The sequence below is a fragment of the Saimiri boliviensis genome, chromosome 4 (assembly GCF_048565385.1).
Source record: "Saimiri boliviensis isolate mSaiBol1 chromosome 4, mSaiBol1.pri, whole genome shotgun sequence".
Taxonomy (NCBI): domain Eukaryota; kingdom Metazoa; phylum Chordata; class Mammalia; order Primates; family Cebidae; genus Saimiri; species Saimiri boliviensis.
In genome coordinates, this window is record NC_133452.1 from 11,770,004 (window position 1) to 11,796,002 (window position 25,999).

Consider the following 25,999-nt stretch of genomic DNA (forward strand, 5'->3'; position numbering starts at 1 on the left):
TTCTTGTTTCTAATATTTTCTCTAAACTCTCAATGGAAAGAAACACAAGGAATGTGCAGGGTGGTGGTGACTGTACAGCTGCTGTGGAGATGACAGAGGGCCCCTGCTCTTGACCACAGGTCCATCCACAAAAAGATGTCTACATCTGTGGCTCAACTTCAAGAAGGCCAGTTAATGGTCACAGGGCAGGCTTTGCCTCTTCCTTTTCTCACTCCAAGGAGGCCTGAAGGAAACTAGTAAGGCCTTATCAGTGAGTCAATATTATTACACTTACTCCACCACGTCAACTCAGAAAAAAAGAATGCTCTGTTTTCACACAGGGCCTTCTGTGATGATATCTAACAGAGATCCTCGGCCTGCTAACAGTCACTGACAATAATATCTTTATTCATTGTAATTTTATGTCACTTGACTGAATTGTAGCTTGGGAAGCTCACAGCTTATTTAAGCAACAGGAAGGAGAGGGAAGAATGAGAATCCAAGTCCCTTAGAAGTGTATGGAAAGGCAGCAACAGGGAAATCATTCTGAGAATTAAAATAGTCCAAGAAGCTCCTCATTAATTATTAATTGACACCCCCTAAGGACTCCAGTTCTTAAGTCACAGTTTTGTACACACCCCAGGATGGGAGCTGCCTGCTCAAACATGTGTCCTTAAACCCATATAAAAGGTGCACCATGAAGCTGTCCCATAAACCAGTTTATGGAACAGTTCTAGAAACAACGCAGCTCAGCAGGGTATCCTGAGTGCAACTGTTTCCTGAGAGTTCAGACAAACTGCATCAGAAAGGAAGAGCTGGAAGATGACAACAGGTGGTTGTGCTAACTGAAACCTGCAGAAGAGACAGTAGCACCCTTCCCTTGTTAAGCAGATTGTGAGAAGTCACGTGGCGTTCTCTGTGAAAGACCGATGAGATGACGAAACAGAGAAGACACTTTTTGAAAGGGGCAAAACCATGGTATGCCACAGGCCCCACATTTAACACGGAATCGTAATACTGAAGGGTGAAAAATGATTTCACAGATCTAAGTAAAGTTTAAAAGTTGGAGAGTTCTCACAACAGCAGCATGGTTGAAAAGGAAGCATGATCCTGCACTCTCTTTTTATCCAGTGTCATACGCAAGAGAAATGAAAAGCAGGATTCTAATTTGATTGATTTCTTCTCCCCATAGCTCTGGAGCGTGCTGGCTCTGGAATACCTGTCTGGGTGACCTGTACCCTGCAGCCTTTCACTGGCAGAGCTGCGCCTGCCACTCACCTGTGCCCCACGGTCGTTGACCAGCTCCACAGACCACCTGCCCTCGTACTGAATCCACACGAATATGCCTCCATCCGCATCGCACGTGGCCAGTTTCTGGTAGGGCTCATTCCACCTCACCAGCACAACCTAGAAAACCACCAAGAAGACATTTACCACAGGAAATAAATCCATGGGCTGGGGTTATTTCTGTGCCATGATCAGACTTGAAGAACTAATTAGAATGCAATCAGTAAAGGGAAAAGACTGGGGCCGAATGTGGGGATCGGGGAGGGAAGGGCCAGAGCTCACACACGAGAGTCTCACAGGGAACCAGCCCCACTGACACGGCTACCTAACAAAGAGAGAGAGCGCGAACATGTTCACCACTATAAAACAAAGAAAGGACCCGGGGCTCATCTGCACCCAGCACCTGCCTCTCACAGATGATCCTTCATCTGCTGGTCCTGTGCTGTGGGGAAATTATTTTAACAACATTTACTATGGATTTGAATCAGGGTATTATTTATTTAGTATGCAAAGAGGAAAGGGTGAGTATTATTTAGGTTCATTTTCCCCCGAAGCAAAATTTTCTGTATCTTTTCTGTTCTACCTTATTTCTGAATAGTTTAGCATCTAGATGTGGTTAATTTGGGGGAAAAAATACATATTTGAAACACCTATGTTGTTTACAAATTATCACAGAGGAAAGATGAAGAAATTATAAGCTTCAACATTTCTGAGTAAAAGAACTTTGTTTTTTAACTTGAAAAATTCTGATCATTTATCTAAAAGGGTAGAAACTCTGGTAGGTGGCTTCTGAGAACAGGTGAATGCTGGAGGAGTCGGAGGGCAGCCTCACAGAGCCCAGTAGAGTGGCAAGGGACCGAAGGTTATGGAATGGTCCCCAACCACCACGAGCCACAAAGCCAGCACAGCAGGGCTCACCCTGGAGAAGGCTCCCTGAGGCTGTTCCTGACTGGCCCACCCTGGCACTTACGAATGAATTCAGTCTGACATTCAGCACACATTTTTTACGTTCATGCTATGTGACTAAGAGTTGGTTGGTGACTACAAAATACCCCCGCTGCTCTCAGGTAAGTTCCAGCTGGGAAGTCAGAACCTCCAGACACGCAGCTAGATACTGACATACGCCAATTAAATGAGAGCTATTATTAACCAGCAAGAGTACTCTTGCTATGAATAAAAAAAAGTCTGGAATCCTTGTCTGCTCCCAGCATTTTGTACCTTATAGCTAATTATAATAGCTGTGAACATGTGGCACTGGTGTTAATAGTTTCCAAATTCTAATTTATATCTGAAAATAAAAAGGACTGATGGTCGAAGACTTCCACAATGCCCAGGCCCTCTCCTCATACCCTCTCCCAAGTATAATTTCTGCTTTCAGATCAACGCATAAACCCCATGACTTCTCAGCGCGATGCCATGGACACACCTGATGTTCGGTCTTTAGACTTGTGTCAAGGGCAGCAGAGGGCTAGGAGGAACCCCTAAAAACCATCTGATTTAGTCTGCCTTGAGCAGTCTTGGTTGGCCACACTTGGTGTAAAATGTGTAATAAAATCAAATTTTCCAAGAGGAAATTATTACCCACTTAAAGTGTGAAGAATATCATAGCCCTTTTTCAAAATCGCAAAAATCAGAGGCAGCTGTGAGGGTGCGATCTTTAAGACCTAGCGATCACTAGGAAACCTGAATCCAGTTGATGGCTCACCCCTCTAAAAAGCACCGTGCATGGATGTGGACACCAAGAACTCCCAGGTGGCTCCATCTAGCTGTATCCTCTCTGTTGAGACCCTATTCCTTGCTCTGGTCATACCTCCGGGGATGCAGTGCTTATGTAATCCGGCATAACTATCAGCTTGTGGACAACTCCCTGGCCCCCCAATCTGTGCTTCTTGAGGAAAGGGACAGAGGCATGTTCACCTTTAAATACTGACGCACAGCAATTTTGAACATGCTGTGCAAACAATAATACATCATTAGAAGTTATAATCCTTGTTTTATATATTTGAACTATATAGAAGGTATTGAAAACTATTTCAAGTAGTTTACTTTCAATTCCCAGAGGCATTTGAACAACAGCATATACTGCCTGTCTGCCTGTCTACCTATGATAAACCAGACACTGTTAGGTGCCTCTGCCTGCCTGTCTACCTATGATAAACCAGACACTGTTAGGTGCCTCTGCCTGCCTGTCTACCTATGATAAACCAGACACTGTTAGGTGCCAAGGACAGCGATTAAGATGTCTTGTCCCTGCGGAATTCAGTTTCCTATAGTTCTCTGTACACAGACACAGGGGGGGCTCAACACAGGTGGGGGGCAGGGTGACAAAGCCAGATTCACTTTTTAGCTTAGTTTAAAAAATCCTATATTAAAATTACTGAGTTTTTAAAGTTAGACCAACATCAACAAAATCCTCAAGTGACACTGAATGTGTCATAAAATTTGGGATTTCCAAATGGTAAATAAAAGCCAGCTTCACAGACTTCCTTCAGATCTGCCAGTGATTTGACCCAAGCACTACAATCTGCAAGTGTGTATGTGGCTACAATTTGGTCTCCAACACATTAGTTATTTAAGCCCACAGTCATTCATGTACTTCAGAATGGCTACTGTGGAATGGAACATGACAAAGTAAGAACATGATATTGGCTGGGCGTGGCGGCTCATGCCTGTAATCCCAGCATTTTGGGAGGCCAAGGCGAGTGGATCATGAGGTCAGGAGATTGAGACCATCCTAGCTAACACAGTGAAACCCCTCTCTACTAAAAATACAAAAACGTGGCCAGGCGTGGTGATGAGCACCTCTAGTCCCAGGTACTCAGAAGGCTGAGGCAGGAGAATCACTTGAACCCAGGAGGTAGAGGTTGCAGTGAGCTGAGATCGTGCCACTGCACTACAGCCTGGGTGACAGAGTGAACACTCCATCTCAAAAACAAAAACAAAAACAAAACAACAACAACAAAAAAACCCCACGATATTCATGACTAGTTTTAAAATTATTTCCTTATTTAAATGTAGTATCAATGAGTACTCATCTACTATGACCCTCTCTGTAAACTAATACTTGATGACAAGATGTCATACTCCAGAGGAGAGAGGCTAGTCACATTATCTGCATTTTTGCCTTTATCATCCATCAACAACAAACCTCTTCTTCATGGAAAAGCCTGCAAGGTCACAGCATAACACAGACACAAAAGAGTGGAGACAAAAAATATTTTTAAATGATTTCTAACGTGAAATCAAAGATTTCTTGGTCTTAGGACAACACAGTTGCTGTTGTTGGATAAATGAAATGTTCACGGACTCAAATTCATCTTTCAGAAATTCTTAAATCAGTTGAGATGCAGCAGTAAATGGAAACATGGTACCCACTTACACACTTCTTTACTTTGAGTTCCAACTAGTATGAATGAATAGGTGAGTAGCAACCTTAAATTAGACACAGAAATCTTTCCAGTGATTTTTGGTTTAAAAAGAAGGCCAAACTGCTAATGCTGTTATTCTCATTTTCTCTCCTGTCTACAATTCACAGCTGCAGCCTTATCTCCCAGTAGCTTACTTCCTGTTCTCTAAATCCCTCCAGCCTATTTGGCAACATTAGAACATACCAGAGTGTTGAGGAATTCCAACTGGAAGCCAGCTCCGTTCTCAGTTGCCTGAATTTTGTGCCATCGGGCTATGGATCTGCCCAGTCATCCAGAGATACAGCTTCCCTTCCCTTTTAAAGAAAATGTGACTCTCCTTGACTCTGAGCACCAAAGAACTTCTCTCTTGGGGTCTTAGCTATAAGTGTGTGTTCTTTGACTAAAAAGTCAGAGGAAAAGGTTAGTTTTGACCTAGGCCTTTAATGGTTCAAAAAAATACCAACCTATTACCTTCTCCAATATAAGACATGTTCTCTCATTTTAGAGTGTTACTGTTATCAGTAAAGCTATTAAAGGTAGGAAAATCTACACAAAAAAACATAGGGCAGAACTGCTAAAAGCCTATTTGGGCCATAATCTAAGGTTCTAAGTCGGTCACATCACTTCTTACACCTAGAACTATTTAGAGGAAAAGCAAAACAAGCAGCCCTTCGCCCATCCCAAGGATGTTCACCTTCTGAGTCAAGAGCCGTCCACATAGTGTTGATAGACAGGAAGCCACCTGAGGGAACAATGAGTGTCACCACTATTCAGGATTTCTTTTAACCTAAAACAAATGTAATTTGAACGAATACTAAATACACACAGCTCAAGTAAGAAATCTCTGTGATTATCACTCTGTTCTTATTCTGCAATTTATTAAGTGAACCAGCAACAACTACAATTGTGCAAGAAAAACAAAGTGATTGCCAATTACATTTTAGACACATTTGGTCATTTTGACAAAGAACCCAAAGCATCCTGAAATAGAAGCTGGAAGAAATTCAACTAGAACAATGGTTCCGCAGACTGCTGCCCCCAGAGATGTCACCGGGAGGTCAGTGCTGAGGAAGGCAGTCTCTGGAGTCAGGCTGCTTGGTCTGACTCCTGGTCTCGCACCCACCAGCTGCACAGCTGTGGGCCACCGGGACCCTCTTGCTGCCCCTTTCCTCATCTGTTTGATGCAAGCCACGGTAGCACACCCCTCGCTGAGCTGTGGGGAGTATCGTAAGGAAGGACCTCAGACCAGGGATAGGCACACGGCAAACATTCAGCAAATGAGAGCTCTGTGTTATTTATTCACAAACAAGAAATTCCAGAAGATAAAGACTGGTTCAGCACAATATTTACATATATAGTTTCCTCTTCTTTAATAAAAGGCAAACGTTTTGAAAGGTAATCTCCCTTTCTGGACCTGCCTCCTGCCCCTTGCACCTACTGCCCAGCTCTGTAACTTTAGAGCAACATTACCACATGCGTCACAGGAACACCCTTCTGCCCCTTGGTGCTGCAAGTTCCAGGCACTCCTGCTCGCTCTGAGTGCAGCACCTTCTGCACAGTCCCGGTGCATGCAGCACACTGCGCTCCCTCACACAAACACTCCACACCCGGCTGAGAGCTTTGTAGCTTTTGTTCTATTAAACTGTTCTTGAAAAATGATTAACCGTATCTGTCCTCTCTCTCTCTCTCTCTCTCTCGCTCTCTCTCAAAAGCAAGATGTTAAAACCGGTTCAGATGAGATGGGGGCAGGGGAGTGTAACAGCTTTATTGAGACAAAATTCACATATCGTACAATTCACCCATTGTCAGTGTACAATGCAATGGCTATTAGTCTATTTGCATAGTTGTAAATTAAAATATATTTTAGAACATCTGCATCATCCCCCAAAGCCCTGTACGTTTTAGCTACCACCAACCAACCCCAACAATATTTCCCTCCAGCCCTAAGAAACCAATTTTTCTCTGTTGCTACATATTTGCCTACTCTGGACATTTCAAACAAAAGGAATCATAAAATAAGTGGTCTTTTGTGACTGGCTTCCTTCTCTCAGTATGTTTTCAAGACTTATTCACATTGTAGCATATATCAGTGCTTACTTTTAAAATATAGCCCAGTAATATTCCATTGTATTGAGAGACCACATTTTGTCGATAGATTCATCAGCTGATGACCATCTGTGCTGTTCATCAACTTTTAGCTATTATGAGTAATACTGCTATAAAATTCTGTGTACAAGTTTCTTATACAAACGTATTTCCTTTCTCTTGGGTCTATGCCTAGGAGTGGAGTTGCTGGGTTAAATGATAATTCTATGTTCAACTTTCTGAGGAACTATGGGACTGGTTTCCGACTGTGCCAATTTACATTTCCACTAGCAATGGATGAGGTTCCCAGTTCCTCCAAATTCTCTCTTATACTTGCTGTTACCTGTCTTCTAAAAATGAGAGCCACCCTGGTGAGTGAGCAGCAGTTTGATTTGCATTGCCCTGATGGCTAACGATGCTGAACATCTCATGTGCTCACTTCTCAGGTGGTCATTTGTGTATTTTTTGAGAAATGTCTACTCAGATCCTTTGCCCATTTTTAGTTAGGTTATCTTTTCTATTATTCAGTTGTAGGAGTTTCTCTTAAGCCCTCTGAAACACTAACTACCTCTGAGGAAAATTTTAGGTTTTATTTCCAGATAGCCAAATTTATTTCTCTCATTTAAATGTTCACAAATCCGGCTGGGTGCAGTGGCTCACGCCTATAATCCCAGCACTCTGGGAGGCCAAGGTGGGTGGATCGCCTGAGGTCAGGAGTTCAAGACCAGCCTGGCCAACACGGTGAAACCCTATCTCTACAAAAAATACAAAAACATTTAGCCGGGTGTGGTGGCACTTGCCTGTAATCATAGCTACTTGGGAGGCTGAGGCAGGAGAATCGCTTGAACTCAGGAGGCAGAGGCTGCAGTAAGCCGAGACCATGCCACGGCACTCCAGCCTGGATAACAAAGTGAGACTCTGTCTCAAAAAAATAAATAAATAAAAAATAAAAAAATAAAAATTACAAATTCAGTTCTCATTCAAACACAATTCAATTAATCTCAGTTAGTTGACAAGAATCCGTGAATGAAATGGTCTAGAGACAATAAAGGAATTCAGAAAATACAGATAGATCTGTGTTCAGAGCTCCGGAATCCGGGGATCAAGGTTCCTCTAACTAGTTCTGAACCTGCATGTGCTGGGGGATGACCTTCTAGTCCCAGATTCTTTAGGACACTTTTCAGGAAACACAGCTACACATTCCTTCCTGTATTTTCTAAACTTTTTTGTTAGAAAATAGTGTATCTTCTTACCGGATAGACCTTATATTATTAGCCAGGCCTGAATTAGTAAAAAGAGAAGTCCACACCAAATCTCCTGATATGAATGCAAAATTACCATTCCAGCCTTCTCACCTCTAAGTGGCAGCAAGATTCTTCCATTAAAGCAAGATAAAACAATGTTGAAGAGCTACATTATAATTACGGTCTGCAGGAAACCCAACAGTTAATACTTTCCCCTTTTGACCATATTTAGGCATTCATCTGCTTCAAAATCCAGTGGAATAGTACTCCCTATGACTCTAACTTCCATTCTTTTCCACTAATCATAGCTGCTGTTTTTTGAGTAAAAATTCTATTGGAAGGTATGTTCAATCACATGCTCCATTCATTGAGCTTGCAAATCACCTTGAAAACTTGTGATTTGAAAACACAAATTCACATTTTTTCTCATCACTACTTTCCACTCACTCTCAACTAAATACCCTTGGTGTATATAGTAGTTATTAGTGGTTAATTTAGAGCTAACACAGACATCATAAACTAACCACTCTGGCTCACAGATGAGGAAAGGTAGGCTAATGAGGTGAACAAACTTTCCTAAGGTCACAAAGCAGGTCCAAGGTCAGGTCAGGGTCCAGCTCAGAGGCCCCGTCTCCTCTCTCTAGTTCAGGGTACCTGTCAACCAAGATGGTGTCTGTGGCCGTCAATCACTCAGCCAATGCATATTCAGGAAGAACCAAACAGGTGCACTCAGGGAGGAGGGAGGACACACACAGGGAAGAGATGCCTATCCTCAAGGAGCACCTGCTGGAACACTCAGAGGAGCCACCTCATTCTTTGCTTTTTAAGCGTGTGTTCTTGCTGTCATACTTCTGCAACGCAAAAATGTCCTAGAAAACAACTACCAAATAATTCTGGTTCTGAGGGGAGAAAATAAAATCACACTAAAAAGAAATAAACTAAGATGTTAGTGGTAGTATGTTATAAATTTTTATTTAGGCTTTTCCTTATTTTCTGATTTTCCCACAATGAACTTAGTTTACTTCCATCTTCTCGCACTTCTGAAAAAACTATCTTGGTTAGACAGTGAATCCGAACAATGCATTTTAACAACAATAAAAATTTAGGTCATTTTACATAATTTCTCATAGCTTACTTTATCTTCACAAATATCTTAGAAGGAGGTATTGCCATTACTATTACCTTATTTCAGACTAGTGAAGCTGAAAAAAAGGTTAAAATCTCTCCACAGACTTTTTAACTTAAAAATCTTAGGCAACATTTATGACGTATATAACAGTTTTTTAAAAAATTTACTATGAAATATTCTCATTCAGCTTAAGAAAATATCACCAGTACTATCAAGAGCACTGTGTATTCCTCTCAGACCTCAATCTTTTCTTGTCTGAGGAAAAAAATGACTTTATAGACATTTCATGTTTTTAATTCACAGGCATTTTTATACCTTAGTTATGTATGTTCATATCCTCAATACATTATTCTTATGGGTTTTTATTTTAAATATTATAGAAAAAATTTAACATACACCAAAGAAGAGCAACTGGGTTTCATAACCTACCGTGTATCTACCTACCATCCAGCTTTAAAATTATCAATATCTTTGCCTGCTATGAGCTTTAAAAAACTATATATTCTCTTTTTTTAACATTACGGAGTACATGAGATGTTTTGATACAGGCATTCAATATGAAATAAGCACATCATAAGATAATGGGGCATCTATCCCCTTAGGCATTTATCCTTTATGTTACCAAAAATCCAATTACACTCTTAAAGTACTTTTAAAAGGAACAATTATTATTGACTATAGTCACCCTGCTGTGCTAACAAATACTAAGTCTTATTCTTTCTATTTTTTGTTTTTTATCCATTAACCATCCCCACCCTCCCACCCCAACCTCCCACCACCCTTCCCAGCCTCTGGTAACTATCCTTTTTCTATGTCCACTAGATCAATTGTTTAGATATTTTGATTCCACAAATAAGTGAGAATGTGCAGTGTCTTGTCTTTCTGTGCCTGACTTATTTCACTCAACATAACCATCTCCAGTTCCATCCATGTTGTAGCAAATGACTGGACCTCATTATTTTTTATGGCTGAGTAGTACTCAGTTGTATGTATGCATCACTTTCCTTCCCTCCCTCCTTCCTTCTGTCCCTCCCTCCCTTCCCCCTCCCCCCCCCACCTAGTACTCAATTGTGTGTATGCAACACTTTCCCTTCCCTCCCCACCCCCACTCCTCCCTCCCGCCTCCCCTCAGTTTTGCAGTGGCGAGATCTCGGCTCACTGCAACCTCTGCCTTTCTGCCTTTCAGGTTCAAGCGATTCTCCTGCCTTAGCCTCCCGAGTACCTGGGATTACAGGTGCCCACCATCATGCCCAGATAAATTTTTTGTATTTTTCGTGGAGATGGGGTTTCACCAGGTTGGCCAAGCTGGTCGTGAACTCCTGACCTGAGGTGATCCGCCTGCCTCGGCCTCCCACAGTGCTGGGATCACAGGTGTGAGACGCTGCACCCAGCCTGTCACATTTTATCATTCATCTGTTGATGGACAGTTGGATTGCTTCCAAATCTTAGCTACTGTAAACAGTGCTGCAACTGGAGTACACATCTCTCTTTTATATACCGATGTCCTTTCTTTTGCATATATACCCAGCAGTAAAATTGCTGGATCATAAGGTAGCTCTAACAATTTGGAGGTGCTGAGGAACTGCCAAACTGTTCTCCATAGTCTGTACTAATTTATATTCCCGCCAACAGTGTACGAGGGCTGTCTTTTCTCCACTTCCTCACCAGCATTTGTTATTGCCTGTCTTTTGGATATAAGCCATTCTAACTGTGGTGAGATGATATCTCACTATAGTTTTGATTTGCATTTCTCTGATGATCACTGATTATGACCAACTGAGGGTAAATTCCATTAATCCTTAACGGTCTTCCTCTTCATTCCCTTTTGCCAACTCGCTATGGTTTAAAAATGAACTTGGCAGGGCCTCCATGCCTGGAGCACTCCTGAAATGGGAAGTGACGCTGAGGCTGCAGAGAGGCCGCTACAGCTTAAGAGCAGTGGGGAAGGAGGCTGTCCAATCCAGAAAGCTCTACCTGAGGTGGGTACGGGAGGGAGCCTGGTGCTTCTCCAACGTGCATCTTGAGTGAAGACTTGACACTAGTACAGGATTTCCTTCAAATGTCACTTGCTTTGTGAAAATGTCTCCAACTCTCCTAGGCAAGACTGACTGCTTCCTCCTTGGTGATCCCGAGGCCCTCCGCATGCCCTCCATTAGTTCACACTGCATGTCTAGAAGCCCCACTGCATGTAAGAGGCATGGCCAGACTTTCTGAGCAGAGAATGTGGCCTCCTCTTTTCCCATGGGGAGTCAATAGGCTCAGTGATGCTTACTGGAACAAGCAGGGCATTAACAAGAGCATTCTGGGTGGAGGAAGAGTATCGATAGCGAGGGAACTCAGTGTTACCTGGGAAGAGGACAATAGTGGTCTGAACTAAGTGGGGGTTTTATTCTGGGAAAAGCAGTAATGGTAGCTAACACTTACCATGGCACTTTCCTCCCTCCTTGATAAACCCTCTTTACTTGGCATCTTCGGTCAGGTTTCGAATCTTAGCTAAAAGCCTGAAACAGGGGTTCTTATACACTGAGTGATATACTCCAAGCTCTCAGGAAAAAGGCAGTATGGGTAGCGACTGGGGCTGGGGAAAGAGGAGGGAAGGAAGGTTGTGAGAGTGAGACCAGTTCCCTCAGCCCCACACCACAGCAAGCTCTCAGGGTAACCTGCACCAGTCAGTCCCACTTGGATGCAAGGGGCTGCCTCTTGTGCTCCTGTCAGTCATCAACTGCCGGTCACTGGCTGGGGATGGGGTGGGGCTGGTGGGTAGGAGAGGGAACCAGGTGGCAGCTGCAGCCCCAGCGGCCTACAGTCACTGGGGATGGGGGATGGGTACACACAACAGTGCCCACAGCACTTGGGTTCCAATATTCCCTCTCGGTCTTCTCTTTTCTAGGTCTTCTTCCATCCTCTAAACACTGAAGGGTTTAGACTCTCAGGGCTCAGTTGTAATCTTACTGTCTTTAGTTTACACTAATTTCCCAGTGATCTATCTGATCTAGTCTCACCTTAAGATCCAATGTTTAACCATCTAATAAGCACTGATAACTTCCAAATTCTTATCGTCAATCCCTGAACTCCATACTCTATCCAATCTCTCTACTTGGCATCCCTACTCGATTGTCTAATAGGCAACTCAATTTTGCACACCCCTAACAATTTTCTCTTGATTTGTTTTCCTCTAGGGCTATTCCCCCACAGTACTCTCCCTTGTTAATGACCTGTATCTGCTGTGAAGAGTCCTAGACAGCTCTATTTGGGTTGCAAAGCAGACTTCCCTCCCTGCCCTACAGGCCCATTAGCTGTGTGGGGGGCCTGTCTGGGCAGAGACATGGTGTTGCTGCCTTCCAGGTTAAGACAAGGCTTCAGGCAGTGCTGGATTCCTTCTGTAAGACATACATTAAAAAAAACAAAGCCAGTGCAAAAGAGATGACTCTTAGCTTGACCTTTATCACCCCAACTTTGTTTTAATAGTGGTTGAAACATGTAACTCCAATACACTTTTTAAAAAAATTTAATTAAATTGTTTTTTTTTTTTTTTTTAGAGACAGGATTTCATCATGTTGACCAGGCTGATTTGGAACTCCTGATCTCAGGTGACCCACCAGTCTTGGCCTCCCAAACTGCTGGGATTAGAGGTGTAAGCCTCCACGCCCGGTCCCACACACTTTTTACATATGAACTTAGCACTCCTAAAAATTATCTTTCCATAAAAGACACTCAAAGGATTTGTGAACGTGTTTGAAAACACTGATGCCTATATGAGTATTAGCTCTTTGAGTTACTCCCAAAGGGTAAACGACTTTTACAAAGTTTCTAATAAATTTTAAATTTTAGAATAGTTTTAGATCTACAAAAAATTTTTGAAGACAGTATATAGGTCCCATATGCCTCACACCTAGTTTCCCTTATTATGAAACGATTATTAACATCTTACATTATCATGTATCTTTGTAACAATAAACTAATACAAATATATTATTATTGACTAACATCCATACTTTATTCAGATTTTCTTCGTTTTTACCTAGTGGCCTTGTTTTTCTGTTCCAGAACTTCATCTAGGATACCATAGTGTATTTAGTTAACATGTTTTTTTAGTTAGAAGCTCTTAAATGCAAAAGTTCCGCAGATGTTCCTTGTTTTTGGTAACTCTAACAGTTTTCAGGAGGACTGAGTAGGTACTTCGCAGAAAGCCTCTCAACCGGGATTTGTCTAATGTTTTTCTTACACTAGATTATGGGTCTTAGAAGAGGACCACAGAGGTGACGTGCTTTTCTCATCACATTGCATCAGTGGTATCACCATGCCTTATCACTAGTGATACTAACTTTGATCACTGGCTGCAGAAATGTCAGGTTTCTTTGCTGTAAAATAACTGCTCCCCGACTCCCCATGGTTCTCTTTGGATGGAAGTAACTGCGCAGTCCACACTTAAGGGAAGATGAGTTCTGCTCCACCTCCTTGAGGGTAGAGGACCCATGTAAATTATAACTCTTCTGCCAGGGAGATTTGCCTATTCTTCCCATTTATTTATTTTATCAGTATGGAGTCATGAATATTTATCTTATACTTCGGGTTGCAGTGCAGTATAAGTTCATTTAGTTTGTTGTTCAGATTGTCCACTTATCATATAAAACTTCTCATGTTTTGGATTTTCCTAATACAAGGAAAACAGATGTTTTAACTTACAGGTTTAACCTATACATTAAAAGAGATTTTGAAAAGATACCTCAATCTAATGCAATTTATGGACCCTTTTTTGGATCTGACTCTTGTAACTAAAAAGTCAACTAAAAAGTTGACTCCTGCGTCCCTTTGATATTGCCAACTCCATCAATGTGTACTTATTTTGTTTTCTGAAAACTACATCTTACTTTCTGATACACCTTACTTCCTAGCCAAGAATGAGACAATTTGAGCATCAAAAATAATTCATATAACGCATCAAAACACATAAGCTAAAATCCATGAGTCCATGGTAACCCCCCAAAAATAAAATCCTCACTGTTAACCTTTGAAGAATGATACAGAACAAACTTATTACTCTGAAAACCAATAAGTGAATGGAAACACCAAAACCCACATTTATCCTGCCATTACTTGCTAACAGTACTCCATAAGAACTGAACAGTTGATGAAACAGTTTTTCTTTGTGTAAATATTCCAGTTCATAAGGAATGACAAAATTAGGATAGCATCATTTTGCAATGGCTAAATGATGCAACAGCCTTAGGCAATGACTGTCAAAGGCTATTGAAATTATCAGGTGGAGGCCGGGCTCGGTGGCTCAAGCCTGTAATCCCAGCACTTTGGGAGGCTGAGGCGGGTGGATCACGAGGTCAAGAGATCGAGACCATCCTGGTCAACATGGTAAAACCCCGTCTCTACTAAAAATACAAAAAAATTAGCTGGGCATGGTGGCACATGCCTGTAATCCCAGCTACTCAGGAGGCTGAGGCAGGAGAATTGCCTGAACCCAGGAGGCGGAAGTTGCGGTGAGCCGAGATCGCGCCATTGCACTCCAGCCTGGGTAACAAGAGCGAAACTCCGTCTCAAAAAAAAAAAAAAAAAAAAACATTATCAGGTGGAAGACTGATGGAAATGTAGTATGAATGAATCAAACTGATAAGTCCTAACTCACTGATCCACTTTTAACATCACACACACACACAAACCCATATTACACATCTTCTGATAGAGGTGCATGCAGTAGTCTCAAAACAAAACCAAAAAAAGTCAAACTTCAGCCACTAGATAGATGTAACTAGTTTACAAAAAATAAAGAAAATGGAAAAATACATTGAACAACTTTGTGGGGATTTAATCTGGAAAATCCATTTATCATATAAAATTTCTCATGTTTTAGATTTTCCTAATACAAGGAAAACAGATGTTTTAACATACAGGTTTAACCTATACATTAAAAGAGATTTGAAAAGACATATTAATGTAATGCAATTTATGGACCCTTTTTTGGTGGATCTGACTTTTATAACCAAAAAGTAAAAACTACTCATTTTTTTCTAAAAGGTAGGAGGTTTGAACAGACCCTTCACCAAAGAAGAAGATATACAGATGGCAAATAAGCACATGAAAAGATGTTCAACATCATTAGTCATGAAGGAAATGCTAATTAAAACCACAATGAGACAACTCTATACCTAAGAATGGTTAAATTAACTTTTGAGAATGCTTAGCATTTATGTAAGTCCTAGTTTTTCATAATTGATCTTTGTATTTCTCTGATGTAAATTTCAAAAGTATTAAGCTAGGTCTAATAGTGTCTTCTAACAGAAAGGCTAAAGGATTTAGACTTCATTGGTAATGGAAAGCCACATAAGGCTGTTACTCTTTTTTATATATGTATACTTTATACAAATAGCAAAGAAGTATGATACATATTACACATCAGGAGCATTCTTTTTGAGGCTTATGGTTACATTTTGGTTAGTATCCATTCAATTTTAAGGTTTATTACAGCCCAGCATTTATTAGAGTCAGTCAGTGCACCTGGAAGAGGAACTGGAGAACATATCAGTATCAAAAGATTTGGGTGTGTGTGTGGGAGATGTGGGAGATTTTAAAAAGCATATTAAACATAATTGCTTTGCTTTAAAAAAAAAAAAAAGCTCCCTATTGAAGTACAGAATATACAGGCTTTAACTGATTTCTAGTCATTTTCTTTAAAATTTAAAATATTTAAATTTTAAATTTAAATTTGAAATTTAAGAAAGAAAGACAAGACGGTTTAATTAAAAAAAAGAATTTTAAGAAACACCAGCTCCCATAACAGAACTAATGTATCTCAGAAAACATGACTGATGCACATAATGAAAAAGCTCAAAACCAAAGTGTCACATGAACCGACTTGAATTTTAAAACTGTATTAATGTTTCCTTTTACTCATAGGTATTTCTTCTCGGTCAACTTCCCAAAACACCCATAACTGAAACAATCCAGCTGTATACCTTGGAATTAATACATATACCTTAACAAGTAATAGGTATCTAGTTAGTGAGCCGGATGAGGAGTGTTTTAAAAAGATGGACTCATAGCTTGATTTTAAAAGTAAAGGGAAAGGCAAAAAAAGAAAAAGGTATCATGTTTGTTTTTATAGGAGAATGGGCAATTTTGTTTTCGTGCTTTTCAGTTTCTTCATCTAGTCCAGCTGTCTAGTTGGAGCCGTCCAGCTGGGATGTGTGCCTCTTTTTGTTGAACATTTCTCTCAACTCAGTCTTCCCTGAGCACTGCTCTGGGGTGAGAATGTCCCTCTCTAAGACACACTGGAGGCCCACCTGCTTAAGCATTTCTGGAACAGGATGGGGGTTTTGAGTTTGGAAAGGGATTCTCTGAAAACAAAGCAAATTATTGTTTGCAGCTTTATTTGCCAATAAAGCTGCAAATAAAAATTACCTTAAGTACCAAAAGAGTAGGATTAGGGAATCTTAAATTAGAAAATAAGATTTTCAAATAAAAAGCACTAGCACTCATAAATAATCAGCAAGGTCATTATTGTCTATTAGCAAATGATAAATTTTTTCCCTTTGCATTCAGACGTGATTCAAATTTGCAGCAGAGATCCTAACCCAGATTACAAGCTTCACACTGATCATCCACTAGTGTAGAGTACTGGATTGGCACAAAAGCAATTGAGGTTTTTGCCATTATAGATGTGGATACAGCCTTGATCTAAGCAAACATATCTCTGAGCTATGCAATATCATTCAGACATTTAAAAAGATTATTGAATTTCTTAAATTCTCTCCCAGTATCTACAGAAAAGAAAAGCATGAAGCATTAACCAGTCAATCTACCATATTAACAGGCTTTCAAGGTCTGCCAGACAGCCTCACATGTTTCTATCATATAACTTATTATTTAAGCCCCTGCTAAATCATCATACGTGATTCAAAATGTTTCATTCTGAAACAAGAGAGTTAACCTCTATATATGTATGGAAATGGACAGATTACAAAAGGACCTGATTCTCAACCCCATGGCATGGTATCTGGAGCAGGCATCATCATCTCCATTTTACAGATAAGGCAACTGGGGTTCAGAGGTTAACTGGCCCAAAGAACCCAATCAGCATAAGGCAGGCAGGGCCAGGCCCAGGAGCCAGTGTATCCATTCCGAGTCCAGTACGTTCTCCTCTTTTAAAAATAAGGTAGGTCTGAATCATTTGATGGTCCTGTTGTTTGGCAACACCTACTCATCCTACGAAAATGATTATATTTGTGCAGAATGCTCACATTTTTAAAATTAGAAAGCTGGAATTTCTAGCCTACAAACTTCTGATCATCCAAAATGAGCTACGAAAAGTATTCTGAGAAAACCAGAAAAAAGTCTTGGGGCAGAACTAGAAGACATAAGCACACATTTTAAGAAGTAATGTTGACTATGAGAGAGAACTTTCTAACAAGGAGAGTGGTCTATCAATGTCTTCAAAGGGGGCCTGGAACACAGCAGAGGCCTGAGAGCCACCTGTGAGAGGTGCTGGAAGCAGTTCCTCCAACTGGGGGCTTGCTGGCCTAGAAATGGAGGACTGCACATCATCACCCAATGCAAGGCCTGAAGCCAGAACACCATGCAAGAATTAAATATGTTCTTGACCTTAGTGATACTGTGGTGTGATGGCTTCAGGGGGAAAAAAAATGCTAATCTTAAGCATCTACCTACTGCTAATCCTTCACCAAATTTGCTAAAGGAAAATTCAATTAGTAAAGTAGTTGTCTATTTTGATTAAAATTTTATGTTTTAAATGTTATAAGTCTTATCTATCAGGTATGTATTTTAGTCATCATTTACATTTAATCTGATGATTTCCAAGATGTTTTTTTTCATTTCTTAGAGGAGTTAAGATAGGAGGATTCTCTATATTCTGCTCTATAAAATCTCTACCACTTAGCCCACCACGTTTAGCATTTGGATAGGAAATGGCACTGCTCTATACACACAACTACCACCTTTGACTGGAAGCCAGGTTTGCTTGGCTACCAACAGAGGCTAGATCTTAGCTTAGCATCTGACACCCCCAACTATCAACCCACACCAAAGCATGCCTCCGAGTCCCGCGTGAGCAGAGCAAAGCTAGAATCGGGAAATTCTTCTCCAGTGGCAAAAGAAAATGTGAATTCCAGTTTGGGTTTTAGCATTCCGTGTCTTCATTTTGCCTGAAAAGTCAATTTGACCTGGATACTTTCTAAGGATTCTTCTAGTTCTAGTATTTCAATTCATTGGATCTTATTCAATCAAATACTAATCAAATACAACATGCCCATTCCTAAGGGTAATATCTCAAAAAACTTAAAGATTCACCACTCAAGAAGAAAATCCAGCAGCTGGATCATAACACAATCACCTGGAAGCAGGAGAGCTCTTTTTCTGACAGCCTGGATTTGTGAGTTCAGGAATCAAGAGGTGGAGGCAGGTGGAGGCAGGAGTGGGGCAGCTCATTGCCCTAGGGATCCACTGGCAAAATCTTGCTTCCTGTCCTCACTTCGTTATGCTCCGCTGGCCTATAGGTCTGAGTTCCAAAGGAAGAAATACTTCCACCAGGAGATACAACAATGATTCCATGGAGCTGGAAGCTAAGGCTGCTGCCCTGGCCACTTTTGGTTCCTCAAACCTCTGAATCAACAGGCAAAAGAAGGGAGTTTCTGTGCTGGCTGCAGTGACTGACCCTGACAATCATGTGGACACTGGATTACTAACCCACTATGGAGGTAAGGAAGGGATGTCTGCGATACAGGAGAGCCCTTTCTTAGGGCATCTCTTTGGTTACCATGCCCTGGGATTAACATCAATGGAAAACTGCAACAACCCAACCCTGGCAGAACTAAGAATGACCTAGGCCCTTCAGGAATGACAGTTTGGGTTATGGTCACTGCACCAGGTAAAGGAAACATGACCAGCTGAGCTACTTGCTGAAGGCAAAAAGAATACAGAACAGAAAGTGGAAGAAGGTAGTTATAAATGCCAGCTATGACCATGCAGCCAGTTACAGAAACAAAAACTGTTATCGCCACAAGTGCTTCCTCCCTATTTTGTTATGTCTTGTGTGTGTAACAGTTAATCCCACAATGAATGTGTGTTCACCTCTTCTCTCTAATAAGTAAGCTCCTGATGCCCCTATCCAGTAACTCCATTTCTTGGCATCACCTTTGCACACGCTAATAATCTTGTTTTCAAATGATTAAAAAGGAAAAAAAAAGAAAGATTAAAAAGAAAAACAAATGATTTTACATTTCTGTATTTCATATTTAAATGAAACCACAAACTCATAGCCAGAGGATACCCTTCTCTCTCCTCTCTTCTGTCACAAGGCCCTAGAGTGAGGGAAGAGCAGTTCTTTTTAACCATCTAGGATTTCTTTGAAGAAATCCACAGGAGCCCTCCCTTGATGATGTCACTAACTGAGCTTCAACACAGTCCCTGGATAGTTTTGCTAAGGGCCTCTCTCAACCACACAGCTCTTCAGGTTCCCTAAGTATGGCTTTCGGTTAGATGGGGGAACCACAGGGGTGTCTTCCCAACGTTCTCACCTGTTGGCAGCAGGACGGCACAAACTAGCTGGTACTGACTGCTCATCAGACAGCACAGAGGGAACACAGCAACCCAGAGGAACATCTTCAGTGAAAAGCAACTGCCAGAGAATCATTTTCGCTCGGAAGAATTCACAAAGACACCATATATATGAATGCTAATCACCAAGTCGATTTTATCCATCAAGATGATTTTCTTTTCTTTTCTTTTTTTTTTTTTTTGAGACAGAGTCTCACTCTGTCACCAGGCGCCAGGCTGGAGTGCAGTGGCACAATCTCGGCTCACTGCAACCTCCGCCTCCTGGATTCAAGCAATTCTTCCCCCTCAGCCTCCCAAGTAGCTGGGACTACAGGCGCACACCACCACGCCCAGCTAATTTTTGTATTTTTAGTAGAGACGGGGTTTTACCATGTTGGCCAGGATGGTCTCGATCTCTTGACCTCGTGTTCCACTTGCCTCAGCCTCCCAAAGTGCTGGGATTACAGGCTTGAGCCACCGCGCCCGGCCAATTTTCAACTTCTAGTAACAGTCAGAGCAGTTAAATGGATTCATTTCTTCTCAAAAGTTATCTGTATCTGTCTTCCATGCTGGAGGAATGGGCGACAAACCTCACCCTAACAGACATGACTGCTGGCCACTTCCTGTTTCCCAAAACATTCCCTGGCTCAATAACACACCCTTCCTTATAAGCACAGGGTAAGAAAACAGAAACAAGGATGAAAAGATGGAAAGGAGGGAACCCAAGGAACGAATCCAAAGGTACTGATATTCACATCCACAGCTCATCAGCTTTCTTGTCCCGTCTGTGATGGTGCAGAGGGATTGCCAAGACTGAATCCCAGTGCCACTACTTACTGTGGCTTTGGACGAGGTCCTTACCCTGGTAGGATGGTGAGGATTAAACGAATTAATTCGGTTAACATAGAGCAGGGCCTAACAGATATTAGGAGCTGAGTAAGGATTAGCTCTTGTTGTTATTCCAGGTACCTTTCTATAATACCAAAAAAAGAAAAAACAAAACAAAACAAAAAAACAGGTGGTTGGAGGAACGTGAACGGTGCAGTCTTAGCTTTAAACACAAAAATTTATGTGAATTTTTTATGAGTAAAAGGTTGTACATATTTTTAATATAAAACGTTCTCACCAAAGGATTTTTTTCTTCTTGTGATTTTTTTTTTTAATAAAAATTCAAAGCTGGGCCAAGCCCCTTGGCTTCTTATTCCACAGGAGAGAACTCTCTCTACTGATCCCTGCTGTATTCCTTCTTCTCACCACAGCAGAAATGTTTTAAAGATTAAAGAATCAAAGCAGAAATTTTTACTCATTATTCCAGAGGTGGTGAGCATCCGAGAGTAGCATGAACAATAACAATATCTACTTCCTTTCAGGAGACAGTTGTCCTTTGCACTCTCCTCCAAACTTAGTAACAGATAAGCTGCTAGGTGGAGGCTGGTACTTCTGCCACCAACTGCGATGCTAGCTTCCCAAGATGACAAGGACCGAACTATGATGCTCTCATGTGATTGCGGCCTGCTGCTACTGCCCTTTTTCACCTGTGGCGGATCAGCATACATTCGCCACGTGCCTAAGAGATCCCTGGCCTAACATCTTCCAAGCATCTCACACAGAACACTTCAAACCTAAGAAGCAGGTATGGTTAGAAACTATCACTCAATACTTATGAAAGGGCTATGGAGCTTTCTACCATCTTTCTGCAGAAGTCAGGATCTTTTAACACCACAGGAGATTCTGCTAGGAAGAAAAATCTAAATGAAACCTGATTTGTATTGCAGTGGACATTCTGGTCTTAAAGGACATCCAATATCCTAAAAATACAATGAACTCACCACATGAAAGTTCCAGCAAACTGAAGAGAGATGAAGCATGAGTGCAGATTGACATTTCTGCATCAGACACTATTTGGTGGATAAGAGCTTTTGATTCTCCCAACCACCATGATGCAAATGTTACCATTCTTATCTTACAAAATAGGAAACTGAGACTTAGAGAGGATAGGTGCTTTGGCCAACATCCCACAGTCACACAGTGGTGGCATCAACCACTTAAACCGAGATGTAATTCCTAAGTTTACATTTAAAGACAACACACACATGAGTGAATCCTAATGAGAAGAGGAGTTGTTGTTTTTAGCTAGAAACCTAAACTAGATGACTGACTACTAAAGATCTAAGCGATTAAGGAAAAAGGAACATACCTGAACAATGAGCTGCCCAAATTAAAATAAATACCAGTCAAACAAGGCTAATTCGAAGTGTCCCTGGAGACACTCACTGCAGAAAAAGGGCCAGAACAAGGAACTTATCCTGGTGGACAGACTGCAGCACGGGAGCGGGGACAGTAGAAGAGGAGGCTAAACAGAGAGTGAGCCACAGTCCTCACCTGCTTTCAAGCACAGCTTGGGAGCTCAGTGGATGGGGTGGGCTGCAGGGAGTTGGTGTAGCTCAACTAGCATATAGCAAACCACTGGGAAGATATATATTTTTTTTTTTTTGGAGATGGAGTCTTGCTCTGTTACCCGGCTGGAGTGCAGTGGCATGATCTAGGCTCACTATAAGATTTTTAATGATTTACATTTCCAGTTAACGATCAGCTTTCCAGCAATGGCTGGATATTCATTCCCACAAGTTTTCCAGTAATCACTTTTGTTCATGTCAGCCACTTGAGAACAAGACCATAAATACATAAACTTGTTTTAAGTAAACACAACACAAATTCTCGAGATGTTTATTGTGTACTGTGATATCGGCTGTTATTCTCCCAACATAAGTTGTCAAAAAACTCCAAAGGCCAGCATTCTGGCACAGAAATAATCTGCTTTCTAATAACTCCAGTAGTCATCATTTATTTTTGGATATAGCTACAAAACTAACCTGAAGACCTTATGAAATCAACTGCCATTTCAAAATGTATTCTGTACACTTTCTAAACGTAAGGCTTGAAAGCTAACAGCTTAGTTCAGACCTTTAATATGGTATTATCTTCCTAATAAACATGTCTTTAAAAAACTGATATACAACAAAATGTACAATCTTTTAAAGTTTTCAAAGATACTACAACAATAATGTTTAAAATGCTGGAATCTTACCCTCTTTAATTGAGAAGTGAGAAAGTTCAGTTAATTTTAATATGACTATGATTCCTCATTCAGAACACCACAGTCTTCATTTGTTTTCTCAGTGTGTACTTCCCTCAGTTGATACAAATAATCTTATAACAGTAACGACAGTCAACACTATCTCCCAACTGAATTAAAAGAAAAACCAATCTGTGACTCCATCCACGTCCTCTCTAAACTTCCATTTAATTCAAACAACAGCTGATCATTCACCTTGTGCCAGGCGCTGGAGATACTAAATGTTGCAGTCCGGTGTTGCCACACTGGGAATAGGACAAAGCTGAAGGCTAGCTGAAGGTTGGGGAAGGGGTGGGAGAGGGGTATGGAGGCATGGGATACCAGGAAAGAAAAAGCTCTCTATGGGGAGTAAACTCTGAGCTAGGTTTAGGCAATGTTTTGTTTTTCTTTTAGACTTCTGGGAAGCTCAAAGCAGCTCAAATAAATTTATTTAACTCACCCCCATAATATCCACGGGAACCTTCATAAGTTTCCCATAAATCAGGGGGCATTTTGCACACAGAAAAATATACAAGTTTTGTCTAAGACCTTTCCAGCACTTATTTGTAGAGCTAGCACCAACATTCAGAATCCAAAACATGAGTGCAGAATACCACACTGCTTTTGACTTACTAATTTTCAACCATATTGAGATATAGATGGGAAACACTCTTACAGAAACCAATGATCACTCAAAATTATAAAGAAGTTCTATACATTTTTTTAAATTAAAAAAAAAAAAAAGATGGCAGGCGTGGTGGCTCACACCTGTAATCCCAGCACTTTGGGAGGCCGAGGTGGGTGGATAATGAGGTCAAGAGATCGAGACCATCCTGGCCAACATGGTGAAACCTCGTCTCTACTAAAAATACAAAAATTAGCTGGGTGTGGTGGCGCGTGCCTGTAGTGCCAGTTACTCGGGAGGGGCTGAGGCAGAAGAATTGCCTGAACCCAGGAGGCGGAGGTTGCAGTGAGCCGAGATTATGCCACTGTACTCCAGCCTGGAGACAGAGCACGACTCCACCTCAAAAATAAAAAAAGAGAGAGGAGGTGTTGTATCCACCTACTAGAACAATTCCAAAAGTACAGAGCCAGTCACAACACTAGCACCTGAGATGAAACGAATGCAGAGCCAGCACTCAGATGCACTATAGACGTGGATGAGCATCTTCATGTCCAGAGCTGACTCTACCTGCCAAACGCTTAGAAGGGCTTGACCACAGCCTAGGCCCACAGCTTCACTCCACATGGGTTTTCTGCAGTGCTTCCAGATGAAAGAGGCTTGGCACAACTCCATTTTTCATCATTAACCATTGTCTAACATTCACATTTTACTTCTTGGGTTGTGGGTCACTTCACACTTCTGACCCACAACATGTTCCACAGATAAAAGCAAAGAGTGTGTGCACACATATGCACTATGTTTTATAAAGTTCTTGTTAGTTGCCAGGGAAAAACAGCTTCATAAAAGGAGGCTGGCCAGGTGTGGTGGCTCACGCCTATAATCCTACCACTTTGGGAGGCCCAGGTGGAATGATGGCTTGAGCCCAGGAGTTCAAGACCAGCCCAGACAACATGGCGAAACCCCATCTCTACAAAAAATACCAAAATTAGTCAGGCATGGTAGTGCATGCCTGTAATCCCAGCTACCTGGGAGGCCGAGGAGGGAGGCTCAATTGAGCTCATGATGTCTAGGCTGCAGTGAGCTGTGATCATGCCACTTCACTACAGCCCAGGTAACAAGAGAACCTGTTTCAAAAGAACAACCACCACCACCACCACCACAACAACAAACCCAAACAAACATAAAAAGTGGCCAACCTGGAATTACCTGAAGGTTTATCTTCTCAATCCAGAAAAGCTATTTTCTGCTTACTTACTTCAGTACATAGCCTAAAATACCTGTATCAATGGTTCTCTGCTAAAAACTGAAGTGTCATGATTCTTTTACATTATACAGTACATTGTAAATAGAAATTTACACAAAATGAACACAAATTATGAGTGAAAAAAGGTTTCTGATCAAATTCAATTATGATTCTTTCATACTTTGAAAGGCTAGAAACGAAATTCTGTATTCCCTAAAATACTACCAGAATGATTTAAGTCATTTCCGACCAATGCAATTATTTACAGAAAGTACTGAATTGTCTAGACTCCAGAATTAATAGGTAAACAACAGTGGGCTAAATCCCAACTAAAATGTTTAAAGGATAGTGGAGATGCCTGAGGTACTTCTTACATATTATTGAGCTCTTAATGTATATGAGACAGCACGCTGAAGCCAAACAGACAGCTAAACATGGTGCATGTGGCTCACATAATCAGAGGATGCTCAGGATAGGGAGAAACAGGCAGGTAAGTAATTAGCTGAGTTCAGTGCAATCTAGAAACATGCAAAGTGTTCCAAATGCAGGGTCCAGCGTCAAGAGCTTTCTTACTCACATATCTGCAAGAAAGGAAATGTAAGATGTCTCTCAACATCCAAAACAAGGGAAGCTTTAGCACCCCCCACCCCCCACTAAAACACCAATTATCTAGGGTTCCTTAAACAGGCAAATGACTTCCTTCTACTAGCACTCCTTCCCATTTACAGTGAAAACTGGAGTAGGTTTATTAACAACTGCAAACAGAAATCTATCATTACACATTCCCTAACCTATTTAACACTTAAGATTCCCCCTCAAAATATTTCTCACTGGTTGATTTTCTGGGTATATGTGCTGCTACTGTGTAACTTAGCATCGGCTCTCAGTCATCAACCTGAATTACCTGGAATATACCTTCAATTTTTTTTTTAACTTAAAGTCCATTTTGTCAACTCTGTGTTTGCATTTAGTTACATGCTATGATTTATTAAAGCTCAACTTTCGCCCATTTTGCTGAAGAATCCATTATTCTACATATATCCGCTGCCTGTTGGCAGATGCAAGTGTAACATTCTTTTTGAAAGGAATTATCAAAGGCAGCATGGATGGTCAAATAATTCAGCTATCAATAAATTAAAAACAGGAGTCAATTATATTCCATCATGAGTAGGGTTAATAAAAAAACTGGACACATTTTTTATCAGCTGGGTGACTCTGGTGAGTTATATAACTTCACTGAGCCTCAATTTTCTCCTTTGTAAACAAGGGTACCAGCACTTAACTTACAGGACTACTGCAGAGTGTAATGGCTAAAAATAATAGTA

General features: G+C 41.1%; 1 protein-coding gene across 3 annotated transcripts in view; it reads right to left on the reverse strand.

Moving 5' to 3' along the window:
• The window catches only part of TULP4 (TUB like protein 4), a 287,703-nt gene that overhangs the window by 102,348 nt on the left and 159,356 nt on the right, over positions 1-25,999 (reverse strand). For all 3 annotated transcript variants that reach the window (XM_039467723.2, XM_074397192.1, XM_074397191.1), the window contains one exon: positions 1,258-1,386. In XM_039467723.2, the coding sequence (XP_039323657.2) occupies positions 1,258-1,386 (129 nt within the window). The remainder of the gene's footprint in view (positions 1-1,257; positions 1,387-25,999) is intronic.